Source organism: Passer montanus, unplaced genomic scaffold, assembly GCF_014805655.1.
Source record: "Passer montanus isolate IOZ18808 unplaced genomic scaffold, ASM1480565v1 scaffold46, whole genome shotgun sequence".
In the NCBI taxonomy this organism is placed as follows: Eukaryota; Metazoa; Chordata; class Aves; order Passeriformes; family Passeridae; genus Passer; species Passer montanus.
In genome coordinates this window covers 3,116,297-3,130,697 of record NW_024369485.1, presented here as the reverse complement: position 1 = coordinate 3,130,697, position 14,401 = coordinate 3,116,297, and the positions used below count along the sequence as shown (strand labels likewise).

Below are 14,401 nucleotides of genomic sequence, written 5' to 3'. Positions count from 1 at the left end.
AGCCCAGGGCAGCCAGCTCATCTCTGTCAGAGATGTCTAAAATTAGGTGAGATGAATCCCACTCACTGTTAAAATTAGCTTTGCATGTACATGTCTAACTCTGCATTTAAACTCTTTGCTTTGCATTTTTCTAGTGTTCAGTTTATGTGAACTTTCTGAATCTATCTGTGAGAGTTTTTTTATTTTTTTATAAACAAAGGCTTCTTTATGATTCTGCCAGTAGGTCCCATCTCCTACAGCTGCCTGTACACAAGTGAAGAATCTTTCAGTAACTGGGAACACTTAAAAAGAAAGGCTGTTTAATTGAAAAATGCTGTTGTTTTTTCAGTTGTACTTGAATTGTGCCGAAGAGATTAAACAGTTTCTTCCTTTAGCATAATGAAGCTTTCTGCACTCTGCTGCTGTTCCCTCCAATACTGGAGGACCAGTTTAGTGCATAGATTTGCTCTTTCCTACAGTGAGTTGACTTGTGAAAATGCTGGGCCTTATAATGTTCAGCCTCATGATGGACAAATACCTGAGGTTAGGAATATTTAAATTTTTTGAGTCCTGAAAAATTTCTGTAGCCTCAATTACAAGCGAGTCTTTCATTACTGTATTATACAGTCAAAGATTCAACCTTTTTTTTTTAAAATATATGCATCCTGTAAGACTCCTTTAAAGTTTGCTCTCCAAACTTGCAGAAGGGATTGAAGGTAAAAGTGAAAAGCAAATGCCTATAAATGCAACTCTTTTGGAACACATTGTGCTGGTTTCATCATAGTTACTTTCCTCTTTTTGTAACATTTGAAAATGCAACTTTATAGAACAACTAGAAATATTTACAACATAAGGTCAGTTGGTGTGAGAGGTTGACAGCTGTACATAGTCAAGGTCCTATTGTACAGTATATCATGCTGTTTATCACAGTTGGAGCTTTTTGGCAGTAGGAAGTGTAATTGTTCCAGTTTGACAGCATGCTGAACTTAAGCAGCTGTCTGGCCTTGCAGAAGTGAATAGAGAGAGAAGACCTTGTAAAACCTTAAGGAGAGACCTTCAGAAGAGAGGAGACCTTTCTGAAAGTTCTCTAAGATTCTGGTTGATGCATGATTTCTAACAAAATAATTGTCCTTCTGCTCTGTTCATAAATGAGGAAAATCAGCATTAAATCAATTATCTGGTGAGAGTCATTATTAATAGTTTAAGAAATAAGCAGTTAAACATTAACTTCTCTTTTACTCAAGATAATTGGATGGGTGTTACTGACTTATGAAAAATGCTATTATCTGTTTGTAAAATTCTTTTTTCCCCCTCTTCTTTCTACTAATACAAATTTCCAGGTTATTTTCTTTTAGTAAGCTAATAAATTGTTGCATAAAGTTCTGTCCATAAAAAGTTAAGTAATTTTTGTTTTGAACTCTTGTACTTAATTGCCATCTTGTACTACGTGCCATCTTTCAGAGTGGCTAAAGTACACTTAGGTTGTTATTTGATTTTCATAAATGCTGGTGAAAAATGATTTCTTATGTTGTGGAATATCCTCAACAGACCACTTGGTATCTGCGTGCTCCTGCCTTTTCGTGAGTGTGTGCTCTTCACTCTCATGAGTCTAAACTGTATTTTTTGGCTGGCTGTAATTACTGCAGATTGAATGGGCAGATAGCTGTGGTTTCTAGCAGACTGTCCCTTGTTGGAGCAATAATCACCTGGAGCTCTACTGAACATAAAGGGTTCACTCCTCCTTGAAACTTAGGTGCCTTGCAGACCTCTTGGGCAAAGCCTCTTGGACTTTGTCCTGGTGGGAGATGGATAGTGGAGAAAAAGAGACTGCTCATGTAGGGATGCTAAGCAGCTGACAGAGCATTCAAATAATGCATCTGAGAACGTGTGTTAAGACACAATTTGTCTGAATTGTCAATTTATAATATTTTATAATACTGTTTCAACAAAGCACTATTAATCTCCTAATGACAAAGAAATTGTGACATTATGCAATGTTTGATTCACCCTCAGGAGAAATAAATCTTATGTTGTTGGGCGCCAAGCCAGTAGCTCAAGTAAGGCTCAAAAAAAGAAGTGCTTATTTCCTTTATTCTGTTGAATTCTTAATTATGTCATTAGCTTTCTAATGTTTGTCTCTTAATGATGGCAATAAAGGATTAATAAGTCATTATCTGGTGAAGGGCCATCACTTAAGCTTTCTTTAGACATTGATGGGTGGTTACACTTTCAGCTGTTCCTCATACTGCTTTTTATTTTGTCCAAAGGCATTTTGCTTCCCTGCTTCCTGTGCCTTGTGTTTGAGGTCCTTCACAATAGCTCGTGTTTGCTAGCTCATAAATTACTCTTTTCTTCATTGTCTAACATTACTGCATTCCATCCTACTCTGGGACAAAAATTAACCAACACAGTGTCTTCTGTGCTTTTACAGGCTCACAGTCTTTCTGTCAAAGTCCTTTGATGAATAACTAAATATAAACTACAGAAGGTTAAATATCTTGTTATATAATATCTTTTTAATGGAAACATAACAGATGGTATCTGCTAAGAAAAGGTCACTCAGGCTGGATTATATCATCTTCTTACATGTGCTTAGGAGCAGTGACATAGTGAAGTGTTGAGTTATCTTTCAAGTGTGTGTTAGCACCCAGTGAAATTCATACAACAGCTTGATCAACATACAGGTGGATTAAAGGCAGAGCTGGAGTCCTGCCCAGGTGTCTTGTCTCCCTCCTGGATGCCTTAACAGGGATGACAGAACTACATGTGAAAAGCACTTGAATTGCTGTTACTTAGTTGATCCTTTTAATGTAAATTGTAACAGATTTTGAATATTTATGTTCCGTAAACTGTGCTTGTTCATGAGTTGTCCCACATGTCCCAACATGTTCAGTTGTCCCTGCTGTTGCCTGACATTTTCTTCCATTTGTGAGCCAACACTTGTAGAGATATTTGAATCAAGCTCTAAAATTAGGTAGATTTATTGATTAGGCTGAATTCATTCCAGTTTCTCAGGAACAGCCTGTAACAGACTTGTATGAAAACAACAGTTTAATATTGTGTCTGTCAGATTGCTTCCTTTCCATCAGATTTCAGTGGGATCACTTGTCTCTTGTTTGTGTATGCTATCTCATAGACTAGAAAGGTCTCAGCCTTTTCATGTGGTGAAGTAATGTAGTCATGCATTGTTTGATTTCTGTCTATATTTTTACAAGAAGATTAGAGTTTGAAGCAGGTGTTTTCTAACAGCTTTGAAGCGAGATGGAGTGTGTGTGGATGAAATGCAAACATTGTAGAAGGTTATTCGAGATTCCTGGGTATATAGGAAAGAAAGTTTATTTCCTTCAGGGAGGAGGCTTTATGAAGGAATAGTGAAAAGAAATGAGGTGAGAAGAGAAAGGAAGGCCAGCAAGAATTTAAAGGGCAGTTGTTTCACATGTTGGAGTTGTTTTGATGTGGATGGTTTGTTTAGCCCTTTTCGGTATTTGGCCAGCACCTCAAAAATTAAGCACCTGTTTAAATGTTTTCCTCACATATTTCCAATGTCTGAAAATTAAGTATTAAGACATTAATACTGAAGTTGGGTATCTGCAAAATCAGCAGGAAGAACTCAACAGTGTAAGAAGTTTACATATTGAGCATGGAAAGCTTCTGTGCAGTGGAAATGCTGAGCAGAGGAGCATCCAAATCTCTTGCCTCCTTCACACTTTAGGTGCTTGTGTTTCTGTCTGCATAATAGTCAGAGCACAGGTTCTGTGAAGGACACTGATACTCAGGTGAGCAGCACCTGCTGGTAAATCAATGCTGCTGTATAAAATGGTATTTCCCTACACTAAAGGAAATTTAAGTAGTTAAACCAGCTGCCTGAAAAGGGATTCTAGATCTTCCTTAGCCTGGAGGGATTGAAATGAGCATATTGTCTTTCCTTCTCTGCCCAGCAACAGCCCAAACTTGAAGAGACATTCTTCCCTCATGTTGAATTTGTGCTGTCATGCAGTCAAGAAGGAAAACATTTTAGGAACAGAGCATAGCCCAGTGTGGAAGGCTCTGAGGTGAGAATGTGGAATGGAATACTTTCAGTTGGAGGGGACTGACAAGGATCAGCCAGTCCAGGATCACTTCAGGGCTTCCCAAAGGATGTTGCTAAGGGCATTGTCCAAATGCTTCTTAAACACTGACAGGCTTGGGGCACTGACCACATCTCCAGGAAGTTGGTCCAGTGAGTGTCCACTCCCTTGTAAAGAAATGTTTCATAGTGTCCAGACTTGGATTTACTTTTCTTTTTCCACAGATTTTTCTGTTTGTGATTTTTTGTTCAATGACTGACCAATATAAAATGCTAAAACAGTCCTAGAAAAAAATGCCATGTGTCCTACTTTTATGCAATGGTTGAAGTTATACAGGCAATTCTGTAAAAGCATCAGTTCCCACAGAGATGCTGCTCTCTCAGATGTGGCTCTGCATGATCTGATCCTGATGATTGTGTCTCTGTGCTGTGCCCTGCAATTTCACATTTGGCTTAAATCCAGTCATTGCTGAGCCTGTTGCAAAGAAGGGAAGGCCCTGCCCTCCATGCTGGCTGCTCATTCCTGCCTGCTCCAGCATTTGTGATTTTCTCTTTAATCCAACTTAATGTAATCTTTTATTTATTTAATTTTGAGGTCAGTTAGATGAATGAACTGATCAAACTTAGTCTGTTGTCCAGATGCTGCTAGAACTGATGTGAAAGAAGTGGCAGGAAAATGTGTCAGGGGTTGGTATGTATGTGCTTTTTGGCAGCAACTGTCAGTTTAGTCTTAGGCATGTTCATAAAACACCTAATTGACTGTATTCCCATGGATGAAGCGTGGATACTTTGCCATCTTGCTTCTGGATCACAACAGACCATATGTGAACAACTTTTTTTCCCGGATTCAGGTATTTCAAGCTGTGCACAAATAAGTTTAGGCTCCATGGAAGCTGTAAGTCAAAGGGATAGTCACCTCTTGAGTGTGAGGAATGCCCATGGCTTCAGATGTTGGTATGGCAATGTGGTTTAACATTGTCTTGGATCACAAGTACTCAAATGTTGACTATGTTGAGTTCAAATATGAGGCTTAGTACAAGTGTTGTGATTTGAGCAAACCTTATTCGCTCACAGGTCAGGAGATTCTCCTGATTCATTTTTAAAGGATAAAAGCATTGGTTGTTATGGCACATGCAGCTGGAAGTTAATAAAAAACCAGAGCAAGCACACAGAATTTGTTAATGTTTTTGATGAAACAGGAGACTGTATCCTTCAGTTTAGATGTGACTAATTATTGAAATGAATGTGTTCTAAGTACATGAAATAAATGAGTTGCATATAATATAAACAACTGTGCTGCTCACATTAAGCATCATCACTAAGCCTTCTTGCCCAGTATTGACATTTTTACTAAAAAGTGTTCTGCAGCCATTGGGTAGCTTATATAATCCTCTTGGTTTCAAAGAAATGAAATCTGTTCAACCAATCTTCCCCCATCTGTCTCTTGTAGCACTGCTCTTATATGTGGCAGGCTTATAGCTCCCTCCAGAGTTCCATTCTCCGCTCAAATACAGAGGAGAAAAAAATAAAAGAGATTCACTGTAAAAGAATTGCATTTTCTACTCACATCATATTATCTGCATGACTCATTGTTCCACTACCAGGCTGGTTTGCACAATTCTTTTGAATTTATCTAGCTTTTTTTTTGGTATCATAATGATTTACTTTTAGAACTTAAAGACATTGATTGATTTGCATACTAGGTTTCTTTATTTTTCTATGCCTTCACTGTTTTGGTTTTTTTTTTTTTATTTTTTTTTTCACTGTGCATGGACAGCAGAAAGAATGTGTACACAAATTGAATATCTCCTAAGTGGGCTTAGGGCTGAAGTAAAGAAAATGTCCTGCATTCCTACACTCTGATTTTTTTTGTATAATAAAGTAAGACAAAATGTACAGTCTGCTAAATATTTAATTTGTTGCCATTCAGATAAAAAATTGAGATTTGGCCCAGCTATTAACTAAGGTACAAACAGCATTTCTCAGTCTTGTCTAACTTAAAATTTATTAATTGCTTTTAAGAAAAAGAGTCTCTTCTATATTGTCAACTTTTGAATAGTCTTAAATATGTCAGATATAGAAGTATTTAATAAATCTTGTTAAGAAGATTTGAGATGCTCCTGAGCTGGTCATTAATCTGAAAGTTTGTCTATATGTATTTGCTGTTTTCTGCATCAGCGCATGAAGATTTGCTGAAATAGCAGGGAAAGGAAAGTGTTAATGGTAAAATCAGAACTTGTAAAGAAGTTCTTTGTTCTTCTGCACAAGGCCCCTGTGAAATTTGTTACCAGCTAATGAAAATTGCTGTTAGGTTGTGTGTGGGCAAATTTTTTGGTCGTTATTTTTTGCATTTAATATATGGGTGTATGTTTTCATCCATCTTGGAAAAAAATTTATGAATCGGCATCTACTCCAATGCTTGCTGCTCTAATTTTGCAACTCCTTGGGTTTTGTAACAGAGCCATTGTTTGTCACAATGACCAGAACTCATGTGATCGCGGCTTCCAAAGTAGCGTTTTACGTCTGGCAGTACCGGGTGGCCAAGAAGCTCACAGCCATGGAAATCAATCAGCTGTCACGGACCAGGAAAGAAGGCAGGGAAAGGTTTGTCTTCAGGCTTTGTCATTTTTCTTCCTCTGCTCTGGTGTCATTGATAAGGTGGATTCTGCCATGTCTAAAATGCAAACCCTTGTCCTCTCTTTTTTCTAATCAGGTTTCTTGACTTTCAGGCCTGTAAGATGATATACTAGTTTTGTATAACAACTGTGTGTTTGTTATCCACATCCCTCTGACGTTTTTGGATTAGTTTCTGTTCAGTGTCTCCATTTGCTTGCTGCATGTTTTCCTTACAGAGCTGTGGGTCTTTATGCCTTTTTACCCCTCTCCTGTTTCTCCTCTGTACTCTTAGTTTCCAGGCAGCTCTGTTCCCTCTGATAACTTTAACTGCTTCTCGTCTGTCATTGCCTGTAAGAACTTAGTCTGTCCAGGTGGCTCTTCTCTAATACACTTGTGTCTGGTTGTGGCTTTGACAAGTAATCCTGTATGGACTTTTATCCTCTCAAACTAAACAAGCCAAAGTCAACATTGTTTTGCTTCCAAAATATTTCTTTCCTAGGTGCTCATTTGTGGCATTAACTTTTCTGTCACCTCCACAAAGCTTACAATTTTGTTATGGTTTTCTTTTTAGTTATTTTGTGTGTTCTTCCATATAATCTTTACACTGTATCATCTTTCTATAAACCTACCATATCCTGTCACCATATATCTCTAATAATGTGTAATTATTTGTACATGATGTAATAACTTACATTGTTGTAGGACCTGGTTGTCCTAGCCTTGGACAAGATTATAAATAGATAAAAATATCGAAAAATGTAGTTACTTGTAATTCAGCATGAATGAGGATTTTAGCATTCTAAAATCTTCCTAATGCTACTTTTGAAGGCAGATGTGTTGAATAGTACAGTAATACATACGTTTTTGTGGATGTGAAGATGAAGCGCTTCATAATTACGGAGAAGAGCCTGGGGAAATATGGACATGCATGTTTGAAAAGGACAACTGAGTGGTTGATGGTTTTCAGCAGGACACCTAACTGTAACAGCAGAAACTTACTGTTAAGGATGGAAGTTTACAGATCATAGGGGAATAGACCTATGGGACTGTGAAAGTGAAAGCAACTGCCATATCTTTATATCAATATAAAGCTGGTTTTTCAAAGGGGATGCTTTTGAACATAAGAACAGACATAGATTTTATTCTCTTCTCCAATCCCAATGGTTTCTTCTCCAAGGATGGAGCATGCCAATGCTACTACCAAAGTTGATCCTTTCTTTGGACTCACTCTTTCTTCTAACTTTCCTTCTCTACAGGATCTATCATGTTGATGACCCCTTATCAGGGTCTGGAGATGGTCAGCTTGATTACAGCAGAGCTTTTGAAGTGAGTGATGTCATGAACTAGTGTATTGTGGTGTCACTGGTAGCTTGAAAGAGCAGTAATTAGTGTTGATTTATTTATTTTCCTAGATTTTCATTAGTAGGAATACATGGTTGTACTTAAAATTTCTTTTACTTTTAATTTTTTTACATAAGTGTTATGTTTCTTCCCTCTGGTTGGTGCTGTTACTGTGTCATTGTGTATTACTGGAAATATACAGCAAACTATAGAGAACATGGAAAAAGTATATTCTGGGTGTGTACAGCATATAGACACCTGCTGTCTTCCTGGTCAGAAGCAGCTCCCCTTCAACAAGATATAACTTTGTTGAAAGTCAATAACCTTTAGAATCTTTTCTAGTATTTTTGGCCATTTTCACTTCATGTGTGCAAGTGCTGGCTGTCCTTACTAAATATACCTGAAATTAATTACTTAACAGCTCTCACAAGCCAGGGATTGTTGCTTTCTTGTGTTTCTGTTAAACACCTGTTATATTTTGGGTTTCTTATTTTTCTGTGGGGAGGGGCAGGAAAAAAAGAAGCAGTTAATATTATTGTTATGATTGCCATAGCAAAGGCTACTGATGCCATAAACTATGCACAGACTGTATGCTGACAAGGTTTGATAGCTCCTTTTCATGTGGCTACTTAGCAACACTCTTGTTTATTTAAATAACCTTCTTTCTTTAGCAGGGCATGCTTACCTTTGCAGTAAAACTGATACTGATATCACTTGTTTACTTTCAGGGAACAAGAGATCCAATTTGTGCAATAACAGCATCTGATAAGATACTGCTTGTGGTAAGCTACATGATTAAAAGAATTCCTAATTGCCTGTTGGCTTGTAGGCATAAGATTCTTTTTTCTATGTTCAGAAGCAGTCATAATTTCAAAGCATTTCTGAATTTAGAATTTACACAGACAAAATCTCTTTCTAAACTTCCTCAAAGATAACTTTAATGGTTTCTTCTGTTAACCTGGATTTTTTCTTTAGGAGGGCTAATTCACTAATTACCTGCAATTTAATTACAGACTAGTTGCCCAAGTTAATACTTACACGTAGGATTTTATAAAGTCTAGGTCAGGACTTAATTCTGTAATCTGAGTCCTGAGAAGTCTCTTTGAGACAGTAGGTTCTAGACACAAAGATTTGCAAAGTTTGTCTGTTTAGATATTAATGGTATAATGCATGGTACTATACTACATACAGATGAATACACTTATGGATTATGCAGTTGTGTGAGGTATTGAATCATGCCAAAGAGCTGGTGCATTTTTGTGTTCTAAGCTGGAAGTGATCTCATTAGATGAAGAAATTTATATGTGGGCTTTAAAGCAAGCTAACTGAACAGAACAAAGAGAGAGAAAGAACAGTGTTTCTTCCTGTTATCTGCCCTCCAGGAAAGATCTTGTTTTGTCATGTTCTGATTCTAGTGTGGATTTTCGTTTGTTTTTTTTTTGTTTGTTTTATCCTTTGACTGTATTTTACAAAATCAGAGGGTCATGGGAGACAGCATGAACAAAAGAAGTGTGATGGTTAATAGGTGACTATGGGATTGTTACTGCTTGAAGAATATGAAAATGAACTTCTGACAATAATTAATCTGTGACTTTTTATTAAAAAGGAAAGGAATGAGAGGAAATGCCTCTGAGACCAGATCTGGATAAATGTGCTGAAGCTGAATGCAAATGATAGTAGTTCAATTTTCTAACACTTCTGAACTAATCTGCTTTTTAGTCTATAGAGTATATGTATGTGAAAAAGTCAAAAATGGTAGTTTATGCTGAGGATGTTAGGGACAGCTTTGGGGAAAGAAGGAAAATCACTCCTTTGAAATTTAGTGTTTATTCATTTCCAACATAAGAGTTGAACAGTAGGCAAACCAAGCTGGATATGTTATTTATTTGACAGAAATACCATGAGAAAATAGTGGCAGTGATCATTTCATTTCAGGGATGTCACTCCTTTCACCCTGATGGCCTGATGGTATCTTGACATAGGGAATCGGTGTTTCCTTCAGCAAAATAAAGATAAACCACATTGGTACTTAGATTCATTTTCTGTTACTCAAGGCTGTGAATAACCAGTATATTTTATAGCAGTTCCTTTTAAATCTAGCTCTGGTCTTGCAGTAACTGGTAAGACTTGTTGGTAGGCAGACAGCCCCACATGGTCAGAGCTGTCCTGCTCAGATCTGGGCTGATGCTGCTATATGGACCTCTCCTGTTTTATTATGTAGACCCTATCCTGGAGGGTCATGGCTCCTGAAATTCTGTGGGCTAGATGTGTAACTGTTTGTTTTAACATCCCTGATTTAAGCAGATTTGTCAATTGTAGCATCTTAGAGTATCTTGTTTAAATACCAGAATTCAAAACTTTTGCTGTGATGATTCCCTCTTTCACTCATGCTCTGTCACTTATCCCAAAGCTTTTTTGTCTAAAACAGCATATAAATAATACCATTTTAAGGGGTTTGCTGATGGACAAATTCTCTCACTAAGGCAGCATTGCTTTCCTCTAGGGAAGAGAATCTGGCATTATTCAGAGGTACAGCCTCCCCAGTGTGGCTGTGGTGCAGAGCTATACCCTGGAGCATCGTGCCTATCAGCTGTCTTTGAACTGCAACTCCACGTAAGTTACAGACCTGCTTCTAACACAGGTATCCAATTTCAAAATGAAGCACTACAATTTGTGAAAATACTAATTCTGTGAAATGTATAATTATATAATAATTATGTACTAATTTAAATTTAGTATAAGCCACATATTAATTTTAGTTGTTCTTAATGGTTGCTTAACCATTTATTTATTACTAATTATTTCCATCTGGATAGTCATTGTTCTGAGAGACTGTTAATAAAGGTCTCCTATGTTTTGCACCCTGTGTACATGAAAATACCTTTGTTTTATTAGATGAACCAAACATAACCTTCCTTTGATCATGACACAAATTGGTAAAATTATGTAATAACCTGAAATTTTTTATCTAGGACTTCTTTCTGTTTCTGTGTCCTTCTAAGGCCTGTAAACTTAGTTCATCCCATTTAATTTTCTATTGTTATAGGCTATAACTAGTGGTGATGTTTCTAGTGAGTCTGATTCTCCTGAGCTTCATCTGTGCTGATACTGAAGTTGACTTCTACTCAACAGCTTTTTTTTTTTTTTTTTTTTTTTTTTTGCATGAGAGTGTTAGCAGAAAAGGCAAAAATACACAAAAATTTGCAAGGCAATTGTAATCACTTCAAAATAACTTAAAAATTTCAAATGAAATTCATAATGCATGTGTAGAGATCTCTTGCCTTTTCAGGTATAGCCCAAAAATAGATTGCTTTGCTTAAAAGGCAAACTGATCTAGTCAGAGCTATATTAATTTTGTTTTGAACCCGAGCTATTTTCTTCCTAAATGACTTTGTTCTGGGGAAATAAGCTCAGATCCATAAGCATTTTGAGGTTAATTTTCTAAATTGCATTTGAAGTTTTAATAGGGGCTAAAGCTGTCTACCTGTTAATATTTAAAAATGCTTTTTAAATGGCCTTGTAGTAAATACAGGTTATTATGATTCATTGAAGACTGAGGCAACTGTAAAATTTCAAGTCTAACCTTTTATAAATTGTGTTTTTCCCATATATAAGCAATTTCAAAGATTAATTGGATTATACTTAACATTGTCTTGGAAAAAAAGTGAAGAATACCCTTTGTAGAAATGCAAGAAATCACATTTTAGGAATTAATAGTCTGCATCACCACACTGACTTTTTAATTTAATAATCTACTTAATTTCCTCCTAGTAAATAAGGAAAACCCATTCTGTTCAGTTGTTAATTTAGGTCCTTGTCAAGAAAAGTTTGGCAAGGGACAGACCTGTAATTTATTCAACTTGGTATCTGATGTATTTTCAAAGTGCTGGATATAAAAATGGGCATATTTGAGAACCTTGGCTGGGCCAGATCCTCTGTGAGCAGATGAAGAGCATCTTTCCATGTGTCTGGTCTCTGCTGTGCAGATACATGAAAACCATATGGATCTGTGCTGGTTCTGGCACACAACAGCATCTCATGGAACCTATAGAATTATACTGTGCCAGGCCAGAGAACTGTTTCAGATTTACAGCCTTGAGTGGTGTCCTTTAGCTGCCTTATTTTTTCCCTGTTTGTTTTTCCGCAGTCGCCTTGCTATCATTGACGTCTCCGGGGTTCTGACCTTCCTGGAGCTGGAGGCGCGGGCCGCGGACAGCGCGGGGCAGCCCGAGGCGGGCGGGCAGCTGAGGCTGGAGCGCAAGGACGTGTGGGACATGAAGTGGGCCAAGGACAACCCCGACCTGTTTGCCATGATGGAGAAAACAAGAATGTATGTCTTCAGAAACTTGGATCCAGAGGTAAGTATCAACGTACATAAACTACTCATTTAAAAAATTCACTCCTAAGTTAATGGGTCTTTCTTGAATAGTATTATTCTTGTGCTGACCATTCAGTTCTGCAAGTGTTTGTTAATATAAACTTGCTTCAGGTTATGTAAACCTCAAAACCTTACCAACTCTCACGTGGGAATGGACCATATAGGTAGAATGAATGGTCAGTCCTAGAAACATAAAAATGGTGTCATATTTTTCTCAAATAGATGAGATTTTCAGGAGTGTATTTTTTATATGTTTTGGAATTCATAAATTCAATTTTAGTAGGGATAGTTGTAAAACAGTTCAGTTGAATCTGAATATTGGCAGGTATTATTCATCTCTTTGTCATAATTTAGTTGCAGAAAACATGAGGATTGTTAGTGATACCTGTATTAACAGAATTGTCAATAATGTTAATGATTATAGTATTTGTTTCTTGTTGGAAGTGCAAGTATATCCTAGTTTGGAGAAGAATGGATCTAAATGTATACTTAACAGATTTGACTAGGATTTAGTCAGACAGAATGCAAGTTCATTCCTTTATAACTTATTTAACTTCCAGGAACCTATACAAACATCTGGATATATTTGCAACTTTGAAGATTTAGAAATCAAATCTGTTCTTCTGGATGAAATACTAAAGGTCAGTACAATCACATCTATTTTGTAGGAAAAGTCGGTGTCTGTCTAAATGATGGATATCTGTTTTGTTGGGTGAAAATAAAAGTCACCAGGAATAAAAATATGTTTCTTTATCCATTATGTTAGAATCCCGAACATCCTAACAAAGATTACATCATCAATTTCGAGATTCGGTCATTACGAGACAGTCGAGCATTGATTGAAAAAGTTGGCATTGAGGAATCTTCCCAATTCATAGAAGACAATCCACATCCCAGACTTTGGTAAAATCTCCTATAAGCCAAATTTGTTTAAATTTGTCTTCTTTTCTATTCTTTTCCTGTTCAGACAGATCTAGTATGAAAATAAAGAAACCTCAAAACCAGCCTATATATTTTACACACAATTATTTAGGATTTAATTAATGTTGGAGTACGTAGAATGTCAGGCATGTGCTGTATCATGATGGTGGGTATAAGGTGTAGGCTCAGGACACCTTTTTGCTCTGTGCTATATGGGCCCCAAAACACAGTGTTTCTTGTGTTTTAGAGGAAATTTAAAGGAAATGAAAAGCTAACAGCAAGATAGTCAAGTTGGTTAAATTAAAATTTATGTATTTGATATTGAACATTAAAGAGCTTAAAACCTGGTAAAGGGAACACATCAGACTGATAGAAGGATAAGAGTAGTTTGAATAACTTTGTAGCATTTGGACAGGCCTCGAAGGACAGAAGTGAGAAGGGCTGGGTGTGCTGTGTTCCCGTGCAGCATCTCAGAAGTAATCTGAGAAATGGAGATAGTGTCATGCTTAAACTAAACATGGCTCAGCTGTTAAACTAAAGTTGAAAAGTCTGCAGAGCAAACATGTGGGGGTAAACCTGTGACAACAGGAGTGCTGGAAATCTGTTTAATATCCCAGCTTGTAAGGGCTGGAAGAGTAAAGGCCTCAGTAGATAATTTAATGAAAAGTCAGTGCAAAACCTAAAACTTAATTGACAAGTTCCTTGATGAAGAAGACCAATTCTCTTTAACTCTCTGGAGACTGTTTACTTACCTGTACCTTTCTTTAGTAAATTTGGCTCTGTTTTGAAGCTAAATGGTCTCTTGCAGCATTGGACGCTTAGCTTGCATCAAGGCGGGTTGGAGAGTTCACTGTTAGTTCTGCTGTTTCAGAGATGAATTTAGAGTTGCTAAAAGACTGGACAAGACACCTTGCTTTAAAAGTTTGTCTCAAAAAACATTTCTTTCTATCTAGTTGTGCCTTTGTCTCCAGAATGTTCATTTTGAAAAACAGGATTTGCTAGCTATATATTGAATGTTTCTGTAATACTATAATTTTATTAGCTTGAGTGTGTAGGGTGAAATGTTAGTGTTTTGAGTCTTCATTTTTACAAATGTCATG

At 36.9% G+C, this 14,401-nt stretch overlaps 1 protein-coding gene across 3 annotated transcripts in view; it reads left to right on the top strand.

Annotated features, from left to right (window-relative positions):
- The window catches only part of WDR35 (WD repeat domain 35), a 42,294-nt gene that overhangs the window by 16,222 nt on the left and 11,671 nt on the right, over nucleotides 1-14,401 (top strand). For all 3 annotated transcript variants that reach the window (XM_039721592.1, XM_039721590.1, XM_039721591.1), the window contains 7 exons: nucleotides 6,505-6,649; nucleotides 7,918-7,987; nucleotides 8,731-8,784; nucleotides 10,506-10,615; nucleotides 12,150-12,360; nucleotides 12,941-13,021; nucleotides 13,147-13,283. In XM_039721592.1, coding sequence (XP_039577526.1) covers nucleotides 6,505-6,649; nucleotides 7,918-7,987; nucleotides 8,731-8,784; nucleotides 10,506-10,615; nucleotides 12,150-12,360; nucleotides 12,941-13,021; nucleotides 13,147-13,283 — 808 coding nt within the window. The remainder of the gene's footprint in view (nucleotides 1-6,504; nucleotides 6,650-7,917; nucleotides 7,988-8,730; nucleotides 8,785-10,505; nucleotides 10,616-12,149; nucleotides 12,361-12,940; nucleotides 13,022-13,146; nucleotides 13,284-14,401) is intronic.